Source organism: Trypanosoma cruzi, genomic scaffold (assembly GCF_000209065.1).
Source record: "Trypanosoma cruzi strain CL Brener 1047053517089 genomic scaffold, whole genome shotgun sequence".
Classification (NCBI taxonomy): domain Eukaryota; phylum Euglenozoa; class Kinetoplastea; order Trypanosomatida; family Trypanosomatidae; genus Trypanosoma; species Trypanosoma cruzi.
This window is the reverse complement of record NW_001849567.1, coordinates 464,638-482,638: the sequence shown is the minus strand read 5'-3', so window position 1 is coordinate 482,638 and position 18,001 is coordinate 464,638. Positions and strand designations below refer to the sequence as shown.

Here is an 18,001-nt window from a genome sequence, read left to right as displayed (position 1 = left end):
GCAGCGGACAATTTTACCGGAATGCAACGCTTCTCTAAAAACAGACAAAGTGAGTGCCAAGACACCACGCGGCGGGTCTGTAATCGCCGCCCCTGCCATGGCATTCGCCCCCCTGCAGGACGGGGTGTTCAGCATGCGGTATACATCCCAGCGTGTAAAAAGCTTTCTTCCGTCCCTGGTGCCGCAGAGTTTCCGCAAATAGTCCCCGTGCAAGACACTCCGCGTTTCTCGCCTCCTCTTCCACACGTGGGTCGCAGTCAATTCGTGCCATAAAGAAGAGAAAAAAAAAAAAAAAACGTCAATTGCACCGGAAATGACATCTTCCACGGCCCATAAAAATTGAACTTCACGGCAAACCTTCTGCGTCACGACTCCGTCTTGCCTGTGCATTCTCCAACATGGAAGGCGGCACCGCGCGCAATCAAAGCGGTCACCAAATAAAAATGGGCAAGCGGTAAATGACTGCCACGCGCAAGACACATACCCGGGCGCAGAAGGTGTAAAATTGAACAGCTTCCGCCAGAGCGCAATGCACCGCAGGAAATAAGACACCGACGTTCTGGAGAATTTCCGCCCCCTCCAGAGACGTCCATCAATTCTGCTCTAAAAGAACCGTCATGTAAGCGGGGCCACGTTTTTCAATGTCCACGGCAGCCGACTTCCCTTCCACTCGCAACAGTGTTGCAAAAAGGGCCTGTCAGGCAACGAAGCACCCTCCCTTCGGCCTTCGCCAAGGACGACGCAACGTCCCCCCTAAAGATCCAAATTTACCCCTCCACACTTGCCGCAACCAAAACTGGGGAGAAGCGACCTGCCAAGATCCCCACGCACTCGGACACGAGAATGACCATCCGGCTCCGCCCGTCACACCAGACGGCGAGAAAGACAAAACCCTCCGGAAGGAACGTCGGTGCCAAATTCGAGGAGCTCCAACCCGCGCCGGCACGCAGCACACCTGCCAAATACTCACAAAAGCACCAAGGGGGGGGGAAACGCTCACACCAAGTAAACAAAAGGGCCAATCCGGTCGAGTTCCCCACCTGTAATTACACAAAGTGTGTCCAAGCGCAGGAATTCTAGTCGCAAAAAAAAAAAAAAAAAGAAAAGAAAAGGAAAGAAAAACCGACACAAAATGTTTCTTATTTTGTTTTTCACCCTTTCCTTTGCAGCACCCAACACATACATTTATACTTATATATACGTAGACCGAAAAGGAGCAAACATCAATCGTCAGGTGTCAGGCATCGCTCAAAGGCCAAAAGGAAAAACCTCAGAGCCGCAAAAACTGAAAAAAAAAAAAAAAAAAAAAAAAAAACTTCCAGCAAAAATCGTCTTTTACCTCTCATCCACCATAACATAAAAACCATCGCCTTTCGTCTTTGCCTTTTTCCTCTTTTTTTTTTTTTCTTGTTTGCTTTTTCCTTTGTGTTTCTGTTTTTTTTGTTTGTTTGTTTTGGGCGGTTGTGTTATCATTGTTGTTGTTGTTTTTGCGTGCAGCCTCCTTCCCCGTCAGCGCCGTCACTCAACCCCACTGCCCCCAGAGAATAGAAACTCCTTCTGAAGTCACTGATGGTATTTTTTTCTGCCGTTGAATAGTCACTCTGGTCAAGGGACTTGCTCACTTAAAGACGGGCGTTTTGCCCCCTTGCAACGACGCATGGTTGGGGTGCGAACGGCATCCGTAACACAGCGGCTGTTGACTCTACATTCTGTTGGTGACTGCGCCGACAATTGTGACGACAGGTCTGATGCAACGGCCGACGCAGCGGCAGATGCCAGCCTTGCCCTGGGAAGCGACGGCGGTGTGTGCAGATGCGCGCCGGGGTTCACCGGGTCACGGCCACAGAGTGTCATCAGCGCCTGGCACAACTCTTTTGTCGCCTCCTCGGATCGTGCGACCAATGTCAATTGCGTCAAATCGGTGATTTTTTGAGTGTCAATGTTGAGAACGACACTGCAGACCTTTATGCCAGCAAAAAGTTGGCAGTTTAAGATGCAATCCGACGTGAAACTCACGCCCATAAAGTCCACATCATCAGCAGGGTCGTCTAGCAATATCGAGACCTCGCCGGGGGTAAAACTGATCGTGACTGTGGAATTCAAGCCCGTGTACCTCACGGTACTTCGCAGGTGAGAAACGGAGCTCTCGCAAACGGCGTCCAACGTGACGTTATTCATCGTCAGCACGTCAAAGCAGGTTCGGTACGCGACGTTTCGTGCAAGAGTTGCTTTCACGTCGTTTATGCGTAATGATTGCCTCTGCAACTCGGAGAGGATAAGAGACAACACCTCCGAGGTGTCACGACTGCCCATGACTTTTGGGTCATCTTTAGGGCCGACCGTTTTTGCTGAGCCTTCGGCCAAAAAGAAATCACCCGTTGCCTCCGGGTGATCCTGATCGCGCAGCCACGCTGGCAGTGGCCTCTCGATTTCTTCACCCTGGTATTCAGTAGCACTCATACCTACGTCTCCTCCCTTTCCCATCACACACAAAAGGAGAGGAGAACAACAAGGCAAAAAAAAAAATTTTTTTAAGTAAAAATAAATGAAGATAATAATAATAATAATAATAATAATAATAATAATAATAGTAATAATAATAATAATAGTAATAATGGTAAGTGTCAAACTCAGCTCATGAAAAGGGAGATGACTACACACACAGAAACATGTATGCATGTACATATGTACCTTTGCATGTATGCAATTATATGTATATATATATATATATACACTTGCATACATGCACTCACACTCATTACAGAAGAGATGGTAGCGTGTGCTCAATGTGTGTTTTGGGGGAAGGGGATGAGTTCGGAAGTATTTTGCCTTTGCGCCTCGATCATCAACTGGCGTTCTAAGAACAAGAAAAGAAAAAAAGAAAAAAAAGACTGTTATGCGCCAAAGATAAAACAATAATAATAATAATAATAAAACTAAATCGAATTTCTCCGAGTTTTGTATTTCAGCTTTCCTGTTAAGTTGCGCCCCCTCCCCTCCCCTCTCCCACATCCAAATTGGGCTCGGTCCGTGAGCATGAGGTTCCCCCATCCAGCAGAAACACCGTCTTTACTTCTACCCCATCGAATTACATTCTTATTCCCCTTATTCGAGGGCGCAGTTGCCCCCTCCAGGCTACGTGTGTCCCTCTCCCCCCATCCCATCCCATCTCACCCCCACCCCCTGCCGAGGGGGAAAAAAAAAAAAAAAAATCCGGAAAAAAAAAAGGGGGAGGGGGGAGGGGAAATAAGATGAAAATGATGTAGAACCTTTGCAAATATGTATACTGGCAATTGACTGAGATGAATCGCTGGCTTGTTCTTGATATTCTTCTTTTCTTCCTTAACCTCATTCTTCCTCTACCTTACTTTATTGCCTCTGTTCACATCACCACAGGCTTTACACACATGCAAAATCAGTATCACTCCCCGCCGCGAGAGCACCACCGCGAGAGAGACCACAGCACGGACAGTACGGACCAAACAACGCCGCCGTCCCTATTGGTGTTCGCAATGTGCTCCTCCCCAAGGGGAGGTGTACATTGGGGCGGTGCCATCATGGGATCCCCCACTGCTGGCTCCACGCACACACTACGATGATCACAGCTGCTACGGGCAGTAGCTGCAGCAGTAACAGTACTATTAACGCCCTTGTAACGCCGTCGCCGCCTCGTGTCACGGGCGGACATCATTGGAATTCCCTCACCCTGCATGAGCTTCATACAAACAGGACATATGGACGCCCGCTGCCTCCAACTTTCTAGACACTGCAGGTGAAAACCGTGCCCACACAAGACAACAATCGCAGGATTGTCAAGTGTAAAACGCTCCAAACAAATAGGACACGAAGACAAGCGATACTCACCCACCACAAAAGTATCCTCTGACTTTCCAGTCTTCCCCGTGTCGCTGTAGCTAGAAAAACTGCCGGAGTTGGGCAAAGGCCCCGCAGGGGATGAGAGGGAGTCGGAACTAGGAAAATATGAAAACTGCGTCTCCTTGAAAGGTGGGTCCATGAATTGCCAATATAACGCGTTGACGTTCCTTCCTCCCTTCCTTACGGTTGTGTTTGATGTTGCTGTTGGTGCCTGTGCGGCCTCCTTTTATTTCCTCCTGTCTTTGTGTCAGTTTCTTCTAATGCTTGTTTTATTGGAACTGGTGGAACTAATAATTCTCTCTTTGGGATTACAGGCGTATATTTGTGAGGGCACACACTACCGCCCAGCTGCCCACCCGCCCAAAAAAAAAAAAAAAAAAAAAAAAAAACGATCCTTTGCGGAGACCACACAAAAATTGCAAGACAAAAAAAAATAATAATAATAATAATAATCCAAAGGACAAACAAAAAAAGGGAAGGCAAGACCCTTGTTTCTACGTGACAGCCATGCAGACTTTTAAAAAGGGCGGTGTATGTCGAAAAGACGAGGAGAAAAAAGAAAAAAAAGGTGCGAATAACATTCCCCTCACGCTCTTCCCGCCCCGTCGCTGCCGGTGTCTTCTTTGTGGACAAACCGGCCGGGAAAAAGAAGTCGCTTCACGACCGTCGGCGCGAAGCGCTTTGGATCGGTGTCCACCGGGAGTCCTGCCAGCTTCTGGCGCGCCTCCTCCTTTTCCTGCGACACCATAAACTCGTAAAACTCAGGGTCAAAAAAGCGCAGCGCCAACTCGAGAGCTTGACGCACAACAACAACGGAGAAAATAATCCCCACGACGCCCATCACAAAGTATGAAAAAAGAGCAAACAACGTGACACGATCCACGTGTCGCGTGATACCTCTCGAGGTGCTCAAAAGACTGCGGTAAAGCGCAGGGGCGGAGCCGTTTTGGTGCCACAAGCTTGTCGGTGTGGTGGCCATCTTGTACGCCGTCTGAATCGTATCATACTGCGCCTTTGCGTCCCCCTGCGCCGTGTCGGGGTGTGTAGCAAAAACAAGATCCCGGTAACGCGAGCGAACCTCCGCCAGCTCCGCGTGCTCTGGCAGCCCCATCACCCGCAGCGGGGAGCCGTGCAGCCTCAGCCACAGCTGCTCCTTCTCCAACTCCTGCACACGCTCCATGCCGGCCTGCAAGTTTATTGCTAAACTTCTATGGAGACTACGCGGAGTAACGGCAACGTACAGGCGGCGAAAAAGTTGAGCAAAACGCCCAGGACGGTAACTGTGATGCTCGCCGGTCGTCGCATGCCGCATCGGCGTCAACGAACATGAGGCCAAAATCCCCACACGAGCCGCGCCACCCCGCACCGCTGGCATGACCCGCTAAAAAAAGAAGAAAAAAAAAACCTCTAAACTGAGTTGTAATTTAAAAAGCGCATCACCGCAAGCAAAAATATAATTAATGTCATCGCACAGCTGCGCGTTTGCTTCGTTCTGCCCACACAGTCATGTAACCCCCTCCTCACAGCAAGAAACAAGGGTAATCCGTCACAAGCACACACGCACAGGCAGAAAAAGTGTGTACGACAAAAAAAAAAACAACATGAAAAGTGATGCTTTCATGACATGTATAAATATATATATATATATATTAAACAAACTACAAGGCGTAAAACCGACACAACACCGCCCGAGAGTCAAAAGTACTTCCATGCAATTCACTAACAACCCTGGCAGCCTTTGCCTCCGAGGAAAATGTACACACAAACGCGACATGGTCGTCAAAGGAAACACTGTCGCCCTCCTCATGCCGTGCCCTCTTCTTCGCCTTCCCCGGACCCGTCCCATCACCGTCTTCGCCTTGCTTCTCCTTCACCTTGTCTTTGGCGGGACTTTCGGTGTCGCTTTTGTCATCGTCATCCACCAGAATCGCGTGGTGTGCCACCTTCTCCTTCGCAACTTCCTCTACTTTTTCCAGTACCGCCGTCACGAACTGCTGCAATGAATCTTCTGCCACAAGCTGTCGGTAGGCCTCAAGCGAGACGATGTTGGTGATGAGAACATGCGGCGATGGCGCACCAGCGGCGGTAATGTTGCTCGAATCCAAGAGCCGCTTTCTTTTCTTATACAGTGACTTCTCCTTCTTCCGTTGCTCCCACCGCCTCTCAATGTCGCTCACGATGCATTGCACAATATCCTGCACAGTCATCTGCTGCAAGGCCGCCTCCTTCAAAACACGATTCATCCAAAATCCGGCAACGGAGTCCCACTGCTTCTCGAAAAAGTGATGGTTCGGCCTTTCCTTCACACTCTCAGGCATCTGGAGGTCCTGTCGTGTGAACTGGAGCCTCTTGCCTGTGCTTCCCCAAATCACCAGCGCAGTGGAGGCGTATGAGTCCATTGCCCCAATATATTTATTTATTTTTATCTGCTCCTGCGACAAAAATATACGGGCGCCTTTTCCTTCTGGTTCTTTTTTTTTTTTTTTTTTTTTTTTACAAAGAGGTGAAAAAAAAGGGACTTCTCACCTCGCCCCATGAAGTCGTAAAGAAAAAAAAGAAAAAAAAAGAAAAAAAAGTAACATGATGTTGTGTGTGTGTGTGTGTGTGTGTTTTACAAATCTACGCCGTTGATTCCGCCACAGAAACGGCATGCCGTCCGTTTCATCTCTTTTATTTACAAAAAAAAAAAAAATTTTTAGAAAATAAAAATAAAAAACTTAAACTGCGTGCGTCTTCTACTTTCGTCCAGAAACCCCAAACTCCCACACTTTTTTTTTATTTTTATTTTATTAATCTTTTCCTCGTTATTCCCCTTTTCTTTCCTTGTGTGTCTTGTGTGAACACTGACATACTTTTCTTAAGTCACACAAGCACACGCATAGTTTACTCCGTTCATTCTATTCTTTGCTCCTATTCTTGCTGACCTCCCCAGCGGCAATGGGAGCCGCATCGAAAAAAAAAAAAAAAAAAAGGCTGCGAGAAAATACATTCTGCAGGAGAGTTTTCATTGGGAGTAAAAAAAGAAAAAGGAGAAAAAAAAAAAAAGAACAGGAGGCGTTTCTCGTTTACTTTCCCGCGCGGCGCTTCGTGTTAGAAAGGGGCGGAAGTCGTGGCTCTGTTGTTTTCCGGACCGGCTGACGGGTGAACGGTGAATGAAGCACGCCAAAACGCTGCCGTGGGCTTGAAACGGAAAGGTTGTTCCGGCTCAAGGAGGTGGAAATCTCCAATGAACGCGTTGCGGGCGTCAACTGCGGGGTAAAAGCGGCGGCGGAGGACACGACGGCCTTCTCCTTGAGGGCGGCGGAGATCTGCGCGATGGTTTCGGACGGGAGAAGGGTGCCGTCCAGCCCCAAGTGAAGCAACTTTGACTGCGGGCTCCGTGCCAGCCGAAGGAGGCCGCGACCAGCAAGCAAAGGAATGGGATTGAACGACAAGTTCAGCGAGACCAGCGTTGGATGCTGACCGACCGTCTTCGCTAGCTGCTGGAATAAGGTAAGGTTATCGATGTTGTTGCTGCTCAGGTCCAGTGCCTCAATGGTGCGACTGACTTCCAGCATAGGCAACAGAAATCTCACCCCTCGCGGGTGCTTCGCAAAGACACCGCTGCAGTCGAGAGTTGGACATGGCGGCTCATACGCCCCGGACACCGCAAAACGGAAATTTCGCAAGATTGTAAAGGCACTACAAAAATTATTCTCCAGCATACGACAATAACGAAGATAACACAGGCGGTGCGCTGCCATAAGAGCAATGATGGCAGCTCGAAAAATACTCCGAGGCCTCAATCCATGTCTTTTCAATTCCGTCTCGTCTCGGATAGAATTCCCCATGTTCATGCCCAGTTTAATCCATGGATGCTTCAACGCCTCACGAGCACTAAGACGGCGGTTTGGGTCTACCACGAGCAGCATGGAGATAAAATCACGCAAAGACGCGGACCCCTCGGCAATCCTGCCACTCTTGAGGTTGCAACGCCCGCCACAAATTGCGTCCGTTAGCTCCCTATGCGATCGTCCAGTAAATGGATACGTCCCAGTGACCATAAAATACACCATCACACCTATTGCCCACATATCAACAGGCTTCCCGTAGCTTGTGTCGCCAAATATCTCGGGCGCCATAAAGACGGTGGTGCCACAAAAGGACATGAGACACTGGTCCGAGCCTACAAGAACAGAAAACCCAAAATCAGATATTTTACATACCAAATCGCCCTCGGAAAGAAGGCAATTCTCCGGTTTCATGTCGCGGTGTACAATCCCGTTTTGGTGGATGAACTCTAAAGCTAAAAGGAGCTGCGTTGTAATCCGACGAGCTTGGGCCTCACTAAAAATCCCATCTCGAAGAACGGCACTCCGCAACTCTCCACCCGGCATGTACTCCATTACAATCCACAAATTCTCCTCGTCTTGAAACGTCTCTTCAAGCCGTACAATGTTTGGGTGTATCAATAGACTCATCGTCTCCACCTCTCCCATGACCCATTTCAGTCCTTTGGCCCCCGCCTTCTTCTTGTTGATAATTTTCACCCCATATGGACGTCTCATAGAATCAAACCGACGGTGACACCTCCAGACAGTTCCGTAAGCCCCCTTTCCAATCTCCACCTCAAGCTCGTACCGTTGATCAAAAGAAACACCCCTCTTCAAAGAGGTCCCTTTACATACCTCCGTCAAAGTTGACTGTAGTGCCTGGAAGTCCATTTAAACAATTTCCTCCCTAAAAATTGTATTTATGTATATATGTATGTATACAAAAGAAAAACCCCTCTTTATATTCCTTTTTTTTTGTTGTTGTTGTTGTTTTCGTTTTTGTCTTGTTGTTTGGAGGGGAGTCTCCCTCTGTCTAGGCCCTCTCACGTCAGTCAACCGCCTTCGGATACGGCTCAGTCGATTCTGAAATGGGCACTCGCAGGAAGAGAAGGAGGAGGAGAGACACACACACACACACACACGGAGAAAAAAAAAAGGAAAAAAAGAAAATGCATCCACCACCGTCAGTCTTCAGGGCCACCGTTAACAATGGAGGTTTACGCGCATAATAAACTCAACAAGAAAATATATATATATATGTATGTATATATACAGAAGAGTGTCTGACAGAAGAGAAAGAACAAAAACAACAACAACAACAACAGGGAAGAAGGGATCATCATTTTGCGTGAAGTACAGAAATGCAGGCATCCCCCACCCACTCCGCCACACATGCACAGACAAATTAAGCTCAGAGAAACACAAACACAATCAAAAGGAAACAGAAGATAGAAAAAAAAAAAAAGGGTGGAAACACGGCTGCATACATCACCATCATTGCCGCTAATTACATCACATTCAATGAGTAACAACAGCTACGAGGTGCTGCTGACGGTGCCTCGCTCGCGAAGCTTGTCACAGAGCCAATCCATCCCCTCAATGAGTCCCTCACCGGTCTTTGCGCTGCTCCTCACAATTGTCCAGGTGCGATTCGTCAACGATGCGACCCCGAGCAGCTGCGCAACCTCAGTCTCGCTCGCCGCACCCATCGCGTCCTGCTTGTTGGCAAATATAAGCAGTAGACTTTCTCGCAGCTCGTCCTCGTCTAGAAGGTTGTACAACTCGTGCTTAGCGACCCCCATGCGATCCTTGTCACTACTATCCACAACGTAAATAATGGCATCCGTGTCAGTGAAGTAACAGCGCCAAAAAGGCCGAATGTTCGCCTGACCGCCCAAATCCCACACCTCAAACGATATGTTCTTGTAATTCATCGTCTCCAGGTTAAACCCCACTGTAGGAACAGTGGACACGACATTGCCCAACTGCAGACGGTACAAAATAGACGTCTTCCCCGCATTGTCGAGGCCTAAAATAAGTACACGGATTTTTTTGTCAGCTGGTAAAAAGCCCAACGCGGCCTTTATCTGAGAGATCCAGGCGCCCATAAATGAAAAAACGCCTTCTGCTGCAATGCAATACAATGTCCGTGCACGTGTACGTGAGGCTCCCCCCTTTTTCTTCCCACCCTGTTGCTGCTGGTAACAATTTATCTTTTGTTTATTCTTTTTTTCCCACCCTTTTTTTTTTCCTTTTGCTCCAGCCACAGCGTGAATTACTTTTCCCCTACTTCCACAAGAATAATAGTAATAGTAATAACAATGCAAAAAAGACGGCGGCAACAAGGCATGCACACAAGTACACAACACACACACATACATACATACATACACACACGCACCCAGCATCATCACCGCCCTTCTGGCAGACACAAAAATAATAACAATAATAAATGCTTCCGCATTGGAGTTGGCATTTTTTTTTTGTCCCCCGTCTAAGAGCGAAGAAGGTCCAACCACACAGACCAGAAGACGGACGCCAATGAGGCGGTGGCGGACGGCACCAAGCTGTCGGCAGACTGCACAACAATAAATTTTTTGGCGGCAGGAGTATCCCCCGCCGTTGTTAGCAGATACGACGGCCACGTCACGTTGTTTCCAGTAATCCTGTACGTCGCAGTGCCAGGCGCAGACACTGTGGGTTGCTCCAAATGAAGAGACACGCTGGACAACGCAGCGTGGTAGAGAGTGCAGCTGGCTCGCACAGTGGCGTCAAGAGCGCAAAGTGTCACCAGACTGCTCGCTGGGCCACGTTCTTTAAAAAATGCCGTAAGTGGGTCGTCGCTGCGGGATTCAACGAGAGCTTTTTTTGCTTCCCATGCGCTGAAAAGCCATGCAACTGCCTTGGATGCACCTGCATCCTTCGCCAGATTGCCAAACTCACTCCACGAGCTAAACGAAAAGGCTGCCGCCGGATCATAAAAGGATGGCATGTAAAGAACAAAACGCAGCTCGGGTTCTGCCAACACCTGAGATGTGGACACATTATCTACCGCAAGGCTATATCCCTTTTCGAAGATGTGCACCACTGCGGACTGCTTAAATCGCTGCAGACGATCCGGGTCGTGGCGCCCCAAATAGTTCAGCGCCGACGCCAAGTTGGTTAAACTGGCAAACGCAAAATATTTCACGCTATCGTCAACAGACATTCCGTTCAGAAGGGCGTGAAGCGCTTCCGAAGCATTCACCCTCACGTCAAATGAATTGGGTGGAAAACTGTACGCCGCGCCAAAAGAGCTTGTGACATCTGCACGGGAGTACGGCATCCCACGGCGCAGCGCATCATGCGGAGTGGAGGGGAACCCTTGGCTGTGACGGCATCCACCACGAGACAGCACCGTGTTGTAATCATCTGCTGTTGCTCGCAACGCTCCTATCGACACGGTAACACCCTTCAGCTGCGAAAGCAAGAAGAATCGGCAAATGTTGCGTGCCACAGTCGCAGCGTGGCCCCACGTCATCCCAGAGATAGTAATGAGACTCAGTTGGCTGCGGAGGTGCGGGCTCTGCATGATCGTTGTGAGCGAGGCATAGTCGTCCACGGAGCCATCAACGTCCATAATAATGTGCGTCCGGGCCACAGCAAGAAGCGGGGCACCGCAGAAAAACCAAAGCAGCAGCAAAAATGGCACATGCGTCATGAATGCCGCCGGCACCGTGTTGGTGCGGCGGGGGCATATAAAAAAGGCAGAAAACATCACTGCCATAAAATCAACACTTAAAAAAAAAAAAAATCAAAAAAGAAAACCACAAAGTTCGCATAAACTGTCCCCTTCTAAAGCCAGATAAAACGCCACATCATCTCTTTTCCTTCTTATTCTTCCCAACCGTTTCTCCTCTTGTTCACCAAAACTCCCAACCCCCCAACCCCCAGCAATGACCACCACCCGCTCACTCCTCCTCGTCAACCAATATACGCTCCACGTGGTTCTCCATCTGAAAGCCGCAGCCCCAGCACTGCGGGTGAAACACGTCATCGCCCGTAGTGGGCTCGTTTTGGTCCGCCTGCCGGCGATACCGCAGTGACTCCACAGTGAACTCGCATTCCAACGGCACCGGGTCATCCTTGAGAAAAAGGCCGTAGTAACGGCGGTCATCATCTGAAAGCCACGCCTCCGCGCTGAGCCGGCTAAACGCAAAAAAGTTGTTGTTGCTGGTGGAGGAAGCACTCTTGCGCTGCACCACCCCGCGGCGAGCCCCCGTCACATATGCGACACCACGGCCTGCGTTCTCCGCACCTTCCCTCCCGGTAGCCGTGGCCATGTCATGTGTAAAGCGCATCTCAAAGTAATCGACCGGGCTTTCCTCCACGAGACATCGCACGAGACCCGACACAAGCTGTGGCAGCACGACACATGGGGTTGCCATCAATGACCACACAAGTCGCCGTCGACCAAACTCAGAAAGTTGCCCCACCTCGCACAGCCGCACAGTATGGGAACTCCACTCGCTTCCGGCAAAACGTAGTGAGGACACAAGTGTTACATTTGTGTTCTGCAAGAAGCGTTCAGCGGTGACCCCGTCAGGAGATAACGTCATCGCTGCCGCACCACTCGCCTCCTGCGCGGCAAAAGTGGTGTGAAGCGGAAGATTCACAAACACGTCCCAGAGTGCAAAGACGGGGTTGACTTCCGTCATCGTCAGCCTCTCTGGCTCCGTCACCAACGTGGAACCCAATACCCACTCCAGTTCCACCCCCACATCCTGCGCACGCTGCGTAAAATATTGTTGTGTCACCCTTGAAGAAGCGCACAGGCAGAAGCACAGACGAGAATTTTCAATGGCCAGCATCGCCATGAGATCCTTCAATCGAGGGTGTTCTGTGATGCGTAAAAAGAAAACGTGATGGGTACAGTGCTCTTTTGAAAATCCGGTGCAACAGAGATCACGCAGCTCAGCAAAGCGGTAAAAGACATCTTGTAAGGCTTGAAGATACTTCCAGTAGTCCAACTCGGCAGTTGTGGCGACTGAAGAAAGAGCAGATGCGCCGGTATGAGAACGGGTAGCGTGCGCAGGATAAAGAAGAGTGTTGCGGCTTGCCGGCAGAGCACTTATATAGTAAACACCGCCGTACTTTGTGGCGGATGCTTGTAACATCTCCTGCAGCATCGAAAGGCCCCTTAAAAGCCCGGCATCATTCAAACCATCACCCGCGTCCTCTTCGGGCCCTGCCACGTTGATCACCAGCTGCAGACCCTGCATAACGGCATAAAAAGGTACTTTGGGGTACGCACGCCACTCTTTACCTCGCTGAGGTGCCAACGCTGGCGCTGCGGACGGCTGCGCAATCGAGATGAAAGGCCGTCGCTCGTCACCGCCGTCGATATTTTGCCTGTCGCCCTTCGCGGTCTTTTCGGCGTCTCCCAAAACACCGCGACGAATCGCGGCAGACTTAAACGGGGGATGCGACGTCGTGGAGGGCATTGACGCTGTTCTGCTGCCACGGCTCCGGCCCCCCTGCCCACCACCACCAATACCCCACACAAGCACACACAGAGGTAGAAACAAATAAATAAAAAGAAAAAGAAAAAAGAAACAAAGGGAGAAGCAACGCAAATAAGAAAAAAAAAAAAAACGGACCAACAGGCAGGCAGAGAAAAAAAAATTCTTTTTTATAAAAAATAAAAAAAGGATCGTTTTCTCTACGGTGCCGAAACTAGAAATGGCCGCAGCACTCTCAATCTGTCACCGGCTACAACGCGTAGCCCCGACTCTGAAGACGCTCAAGCAGTTCGTTAATCCTCGCGTCCAGGCAGCGGACCACGTCGCTGTCCTGATCCAGCGCACCGGCACTCCCCTCCAGGATAATACGACGCTCAGAACGCAGACGCTCTACTTCTTTTGCCACCGGCGCGACATCGGCAGCCGGCACCTTCGAAATCACGTCGCCCACCGCCAACTCTTTCTTCTTTTTTAATGTGTCTGTGACGCCTGCAGTGGCGTCTATCGCCGATTTTCGCCGCAGCCTGTGCTCTATTTTTTTTTTCGCCGAAATGAGCTGTTCCACTTCCTCGGCGGTGCGTCGCATTTGCTCCTTGCGTTTGGTTGCCAACGCCGTAAGGCGCTTGTTTTCCTCTTCAAGCTCACGGCAGCGCCGTGTCAGCTGCTCTTCACGCTCCATGTGTCGCCGCTCAAGACGGTCCTGTAGCGCCTGCTGCTCCACCGCAAACTCCCTCCGCAGCCGAGTCTCGACGCTGGTCGCCTTCTCAGAAGGTCCCGCGAGTTCCCGCGTGCGAAATCGATGGAACTCCTCTGAGAGCGCCAAGTAATCGCGCTGCGCCTGCTGCAACCGCTCCTCCGCGCGTTTCGTTTGTGCCTCTGCTGCCTGTATACGTTGTTCCTGCAGCGCCACCGCGTGTGCGGCGTCTTCCTTTGCCCGCTTCACCTCCGCCTGCGCCTCTGCCTCCGCACGCCGCCGAGCGTCCGCCAACTGCTGACGCATGTGTTGCATGTCCTTCTCCATTTCCGCCAGCCGCCACTTTCGCTTCTCCATCTGCTTCTCCTCCTCCACCAAACGCTGCTCCCTGCGTCCAATCTCTCGCTCCCGGAGCTCGCATCTCTCAGTGGCCTGCTGCTCCCTCAATTTGACAAATTTGGCGAGTGCCGCAAGAGCCCTCTTTTTCTGCTCCTCTAACTGCCGCCGTAGCCGCGCGGCCTGAATGGCCTTCCAGAGCTCCACGTCCCACGCCGCGCGGTATTCCACTGTCCCGCGCACATCTGCTGCAACAGCCGCAGCCACCGCCTTCCGCTCCTCCCCGCGGCCATTTTTCGACGCAGCCCAGGCTGTAAAATTAGCAGCTGCTGCTGCCGCCGGAGTCGATCTTGTCGGAGTGGGTGGAGTATCGCCGGATGTAAAATTGACGGAGGGCGCCGGTGTGGGAGACGGTCTAACGTACGCTTCACTGGCCGACGCACTCCCCCCACTCATCGCAAAACAACAGGAGGGTGGCAGTCCAGCAGCACTTCTGTCGGCAGCCCCCTTGATAATCCCTCTCTCGGGTGTCCTGGGGAATAGTCTATCTATGCACCGTCGTCCCCCACGGTCTACTGCTGCCGCAACATAAAGAAAGAAAAAAAAAAAACTTTTAACATTAAAAATTAAATATTTTGATTAAATTATTTATTGATAAAAAATACAAACACAAACACACACACACACACACCATGCCCACCAATAACTCACAGCAATGTTGAAATGACACTTCGTGGCAATTGTACACATCGAGTCCCCAAGCATTACTATTACCATTGTTGCTCTTATTATTTGCTCCTGCTTTAAAAAAAAAAAAAAAAAAAGCAAACCACGGCGGGGTCAAAAAAGTGTTTCTGCTGAGGATCAGGGAAGAGACATCTCTCACTCCTTTCAAAAAGTCCCGCTCCCACTTCTGTCTATCATTCGGAATCCTTTTTTAAATTTATCACTGTCCCCCTCCACCACCGTCATCAGCCCTCTTCGTGTGCGTGGCTGTGTGTGGGCTCCTTATTTTTTTCTCTTGCTGATTTCTCCCGTCTTCCTTCTCTCTTCTTTGTTTTTGTTTGTTTGTTTGTTTTTTTTATTTTGGTCATGTCCAATTCCTTCACACTTTTCGGTCCATTGCCGTCCTTTTATTATTATTGTTGTTTTTGTTGCCTTGTCGCTCCTACGTTATTTTACCAACATTGAACCCCATGGATCGTGCCAGGAACAGGAGCAAACGAGGCAAGGCAGAGTGCTCCTCCTCCTTTTTTTTTTTTCTTCTCAGTCGTCCCCAGACATCTGCATGCTCCCTCGCAGTTCGCCCCACTCAGCAACAAACCCGTCCGCAACTCAATTGTGTCCCCCGCCGTCACGCCCCCTCCACTCTGTGTCTTAAGGCGCCGTTTCAATATTATTATTTTTTTTTTGCATATTTTTTTTTTTCTGTTCTCCTCTCTCTTTCTGTCTGCGTGTGTGGCCCCACTCACGCCACACGCTGCAGCATGGCCTCGACAGCCGAAAGCGTCGGACTGCCCTTGTATATCTCCAACAGTTTCTTTTCTGCCCACGCCCGCAGTTCCACCGCTTCGTCTTTCGTCCGCTCACCATCCGACGACTTCGGAGCCGCCTTCGCCTGCCGCACTACTTCGTTGGCCGTAAGCCAGAGGCCATACGCGGCCCGGCAGTTGTTCGCGTGGCCATTGAGACGCAATGACTGTGCGTACTCAACAAGGCAGCGTTTGTAGTCGCCTACAATGTAGTACAGCTCCGCCAGGCGTGTGTGAGAAAGATATTCGTTGCTGTTGAACAGCATTGCCTCATCGGCGTAGTGAAGAGCCATGCGATAGTCCTCGCAGAGGTAGTAGAGGTTTGACAACTCACGGTAGACGGAGAGACTGTCGCCGCGGTGTACCTCAAGAAATGTGTGCTTCTCACCATTCTCATCGGTGTACACCTGCTGTTTTTCTAATAATTCAATGGCCTTCTGGTACTTCCCCTCACTTTTTAACATGGTGGAAAGACGCAGGACGGCGAACTGATCCGTCGGATGCTCCTTCAGGATGGCGCGGTACAAACGCTCCGCCTCCACCAACTTCGCCTCCGCCTCCAGACACAACCCTTCAAGATGACGCACCCGCACCGATTGCTTCCCAAACCATTTATACAGGACTGAAAGATATTGCCGCGCCATGTCAACTCTGCCACAGTCCAGCGCCGCAATAAGAATCTGCTCGTAAATGCATGACAGTTCCGTGGAGCCGATGCCTCCAGTGCCGCCAGCAAGAAGATCCGTCCCTAGCAAGAGAACAACGTTCGCGCTGCGTGATGGGTTCTCGCGGTGCTGCCGTAGGAGCTGACGCTTTTGATCCCTTGAAAGCTGCTTCACGTCAAGGGGCGTTAGTGACTGCAGTGAGACCGGTGCCTCGGTCATTTCTCGCTCTACTCTCTGTTATCTTCGTCTTCTTTAGTTCCTTCTTTAACTTCGCTTCTCGTTTTCTCGCCCTTGCGACGGTTAATTCCTCTTTGCAGTGCGGCTTAGGGCTGCAGGCTGCCGCAGAGACACACAGTAAGAAAAGAATTCCCTCCGCCTTTTAAGAAGCTCGCTGCGCACCACCACCTCCTTGTACTGCCACAAAAAAGACGGCCGCGTAGGGTAAATAGGCAAGAGACAATTAACACAAACACGCAAGAAAAAAACAATAATAAACGACTATTCCCTCAATAAAAAGAGGCGGTGGAATTCGTCAGGCAGCAAAAGGTACCGGGCGGGGCCAACCACACCGCGGTAGCCCGACAGAAAGGCAAAAAAAAAGAAAAAAGGAGGCGGACGGCGGCGAAGATGTTTGGGAGTACAACAGCGCACGGCCACCGTGTCGCCCGACAATGAAAACGTAAAAGGGCATGGCTTTTACTTATAAGTGCGATGGAAGATTTCAAACACAAACCCCAATAAAAAATAAAAAGACAAACAAAAGCCCATTTCCCCCTCCTACGCGCCAAAATAAATATATGAAAAAAAAAAATGATGATAATAAAAGTGGATTACCCCTCGTTTGTTTTATGTTTTCTTCTTTTTTCTTCTTTCTTCTTTATTGTGCGTTTTCAATGCCCTCTAAGGGCAAGCATACATGTATGGATATGTATATATATATATATATATATGGTGGCATTGAAAGAGAGGCGGTGGCGGTAACAAAACTACACCGCACGCATTTCTATTCATCCCCCCCCCCCCCACGTCACAGCCTTGGCTTCACGCGTTTGGCCGCCAGAAAAACAATTTGCCGCGTCAATTCATACGACTTGGCAAGTGACGAGAGAGGCAAAAATTCAAACTTCGAGTGGAAGTTGTGCGCACCGGTGAAGTAATTTGGCGTCACGATGCCCTTCGAGGAGAGTACCGCCCCGTCGGTTCCGCCACGCATCGCTATCACTTTCGGCTCCACGCCCAAAATGCTCAATGCCTCAAAAATAATATCGAGCGCCGTGCGGTCCTCGCCCAAAAAGTCGGAAATGTTACGGTACACATCCTCCGTGTGTACATGCACACGGCCGGTGGGGTGCAGCTGCTGAATCTCGTTGGCCACCTCAATCATTTTCTGCTTGCGCTCCTTAAACTTATTCAAATCAAACTCACGAATCATCGCGTGAAGGACGGCCTCGTTCTGAGTTGCGGTCATTTCGGCAAACCATTGGGTAGCCTTCCTTACCCTCCGTGCACTCCGGGGTTTCTTTGCGGTCAAACCGTGAAATGAAGTCAACGGCCATCAACAACGGATTCACCAAAACCCCCTTCG

The 18,001-nt window shown here is 50.1% G+C and overlaps 10 protein-coding genes and 1 pseudogene across 10 annotated transcripts, besides 35 other annotated features; all 11 read right to left on the bottom strand.

Moving 5' to 3' along the window:
• Positions 1–5,403: part of a sequence feature (heterozygous, non-Esmeraldo-like haplotype) that runs on past the window's edge.
• Positions 1,085–1,121: a microsatellite.
• Positions 1,289–1,315: a microsatellite.
• Positions 1,385–1,455: a sequence feature (A-rich).
• On the bottom strand, positions 1,606–3,051 carry Tc00.1047053508919.100 (hypothetical protein, conserved; the record flags this gene model as incomplete). The annotated part of the gene is made up of 1 exon (XM_810036.1): positions 1,606–3,051. The coding sequence occupies one exon, from the start codon at positions 3,049–3,051 to the stop codon at positions 1,606–1,608; it is 1,446 nt and encodes a 481-aa protein (XP_815129.1).
• Positions 2,516–2,547: a sequence feature (AT_rich).
• Positions 2,552–2,621: a microsatellite.
• Positions 2,709–2,732: a microsatellite.
• Positions 2,912–2,934: a microsatellite.
• Tc00.1047053508919.94 (hypothetical protein, conserved) lies at positions 3,422–4,015 on the bottom strand (the record flags this gene model as incomplete). The annotated part of the gene is made up of 1 exon (XM_810040.1): positions 3,422–4,015. The coding sequence occupies one exon, from the start codon at positions 4,013–4,015 to the stop codon at positions 3,422–3,424; it is 594 nt and encodes a 197-aa protein (XP_815133.1).
• Positions 4,239–4,265: a microsatellite.
• Positions 4,309–4,329: a microsatellite.
• Positions 4,463–5,251, bottom strand: Tc00.1047053508919.90 (hypothetical protein, conserved; the record flags this gene model as incomplete). The annotated part of the gene is made up of 1 exon (XM_810035.1): positions 4,463–5,251. One exon carries the CDS (start codon positions 5,249–5,251, stop codon positions 4,463–4,465), a length of 789 nt encoding a protein of 262 aa, XP_815128.1.
• Positions 5,404–6,420: a sequence feature (areas merged during assembly that could not be assigned to a particular haplotype. This can correspond to areas where the two haplotypes were merged or to regions with more than two copies in the genome that were merged during assembly.).
• Positions 5,501–5,526: a microsatellite.
• Tc00.1047053508919.80 (hypothetical protein, conserved) lies at positions 5,535–6,275 on the bottom strand (the record flags this gene model as incomplete). The annotated part of the gene is made up of 1 exon (XM_810034.1): positions 5,535–6,275. One exon carries the CDS (start codon positions 6,273–6,275, stop codon positions 5,535–5,537), a length of 741 nt encoding a protein of 246 aa, XP_815127.1.
• Positions 6,282–6,302: a sequence feature (AT_rich).
• Positions 6,345–6,371: a microsatellite.
• Positions 6,421–6,451: a microsatellite.
• Positions 6,421–14,485: a sequence feature (heterozygous, non-Esmeraldo-like haplotype).
• Positions 6,464–6,486: a microsatellite.
• Positions 6,545–6,592: a sequence feature (AT_rich).
• Positions 6,645–6,670: a sequence feature (AT_rich).
• Positions 6,892–6,924: a sequence feature (T-rich).
• Tc00.1047053508919.70 (protein kinase, putative) lies at positions 6,942–8,579 on the bottom strand (the record flags this gene model as incomplete). Its single annotated transcript, XM_810033.1, has 1 exon — positions 6,942–8,579. The coding sequence occupies one exon, from the start codon at positions 8,577–8,579 to the stop codon at positions 6,942–6,944; it is 1,638 nt and encodes a 545-aa protein (XP_815126.1).
• Positions 8,664–8,700: a microsatellite.
• Positions 8,811–8,830: a microsatellite.
• Positions 8,934–8,960: a microsatellite.
• Positions 8,988–9,012: a microsatellite.
• Positions 9,224–10,099, bottom strand: Tc00.1047053508919.60 (ADP-ribosylation factor, putative; the record flags this gene model as incomplete). The annotated part of the gene is made up of 1 exon (XM_810032.1): positions 9,224–10,099. One exon carries the CDS (start codon positions 10,097–10,099, stop codon positions 9,224–9,226), a length of 876 nt encoding a protein of 291 aa, XP_815125.1.
• Positions 10,040–10,089: a microsatellite.
• On the bottom strand, positions 10,183–11,454 carry Tc00.1047053508919.50 (uncharacterized protein; the record flags this gene model as incomplete). The annotated part of the gene is made up of 1 exon (XM_810031.1): positions 10,183–11,454. The coding sequence occupies one exon, from the start codon at positions 11,452–11,454 to the stop codon at positions 10,183–10,185; it is 1,272 nt and encodes a 423-aa protein (XP_815124.1).
• Tc00.1047053508919.40 (hypothetical protein, conserved) lies at positions 11,639–13,171 on the bottom strand (the record flags this gene model as incomplete). Its single annotated transcript, XM_810030.1, has 1 exon — positions 11,639–13,171. One exon carries the CDS (start codon positions 13,169–13,171, stop codon positions 11,639–11,641), a length of 1,533 nt encoding a protein of 510 aa, XP_815123.1.
• Positions 13,250–13,322: a sequence feature (T-rich).
• Positions 13,344–13,377: a sequence feature (AT_rich).
• Tc00.1047053508919.30 (hypothetical protein, conserved) lies at positions 13,440–14,675 on the bottom strand (the record flags this gene model as incomplete). The annotated part of the gene is made up of 1 exon (XM_810029.1): positions 13,440–14,675. The coding sequence occupies one exon, from the start codon at positions 14,673–14,675 to the stop codon at positions 13,440–13,442; it is 1,236 nt and encodes a 411-aa protein (XP_815122.1).
• Positions 14,486–15,300: a sequence feature (areas merged during assembly that could not be assigned to a particular haplotype. This can correspond to areas where the two haplotypes were merged or to regions with more than two copies in the genome that were merged during assembly.).
• Positions 14,818–14,882: a sequence feature (AT_rich).
• Positions 14,883–14,910: a microsatellite.
• Positions 15,022–15,043: a sequence feature (AT_rich).
• Positions 15,228–15,307: a sequence feature (A-rich).
• Positions 15,301–18,001: a sequence feature (heterozygous, non-Esmeraldo-like haplotype).
• Positions 15,612–15,647: a sequence feature (AT_rich).
• Tc00.1047053508919.20 (hypothetical protein, conserved) lies at positions 15,688–16,635 on the bottom strand (the record flags this gene model as incomplete). The annotated part of the gene is made up of 1 exon (XM_810028.1): positions 15,688–16,635. One exon carries the CDS (start codon positions 16,633–16,635, stop codon positions 15,688–15,690), a length of 948 nt encoding a protein of 315 aa, XP_815121.1.
• Positions 17,329–17,366: a microsatellite.
• On the bottom strand, positions 17,444–18,001 carry Tc00.1047053508919.10 (annotated as a pseudogene; the record flags this gene model as incomplete).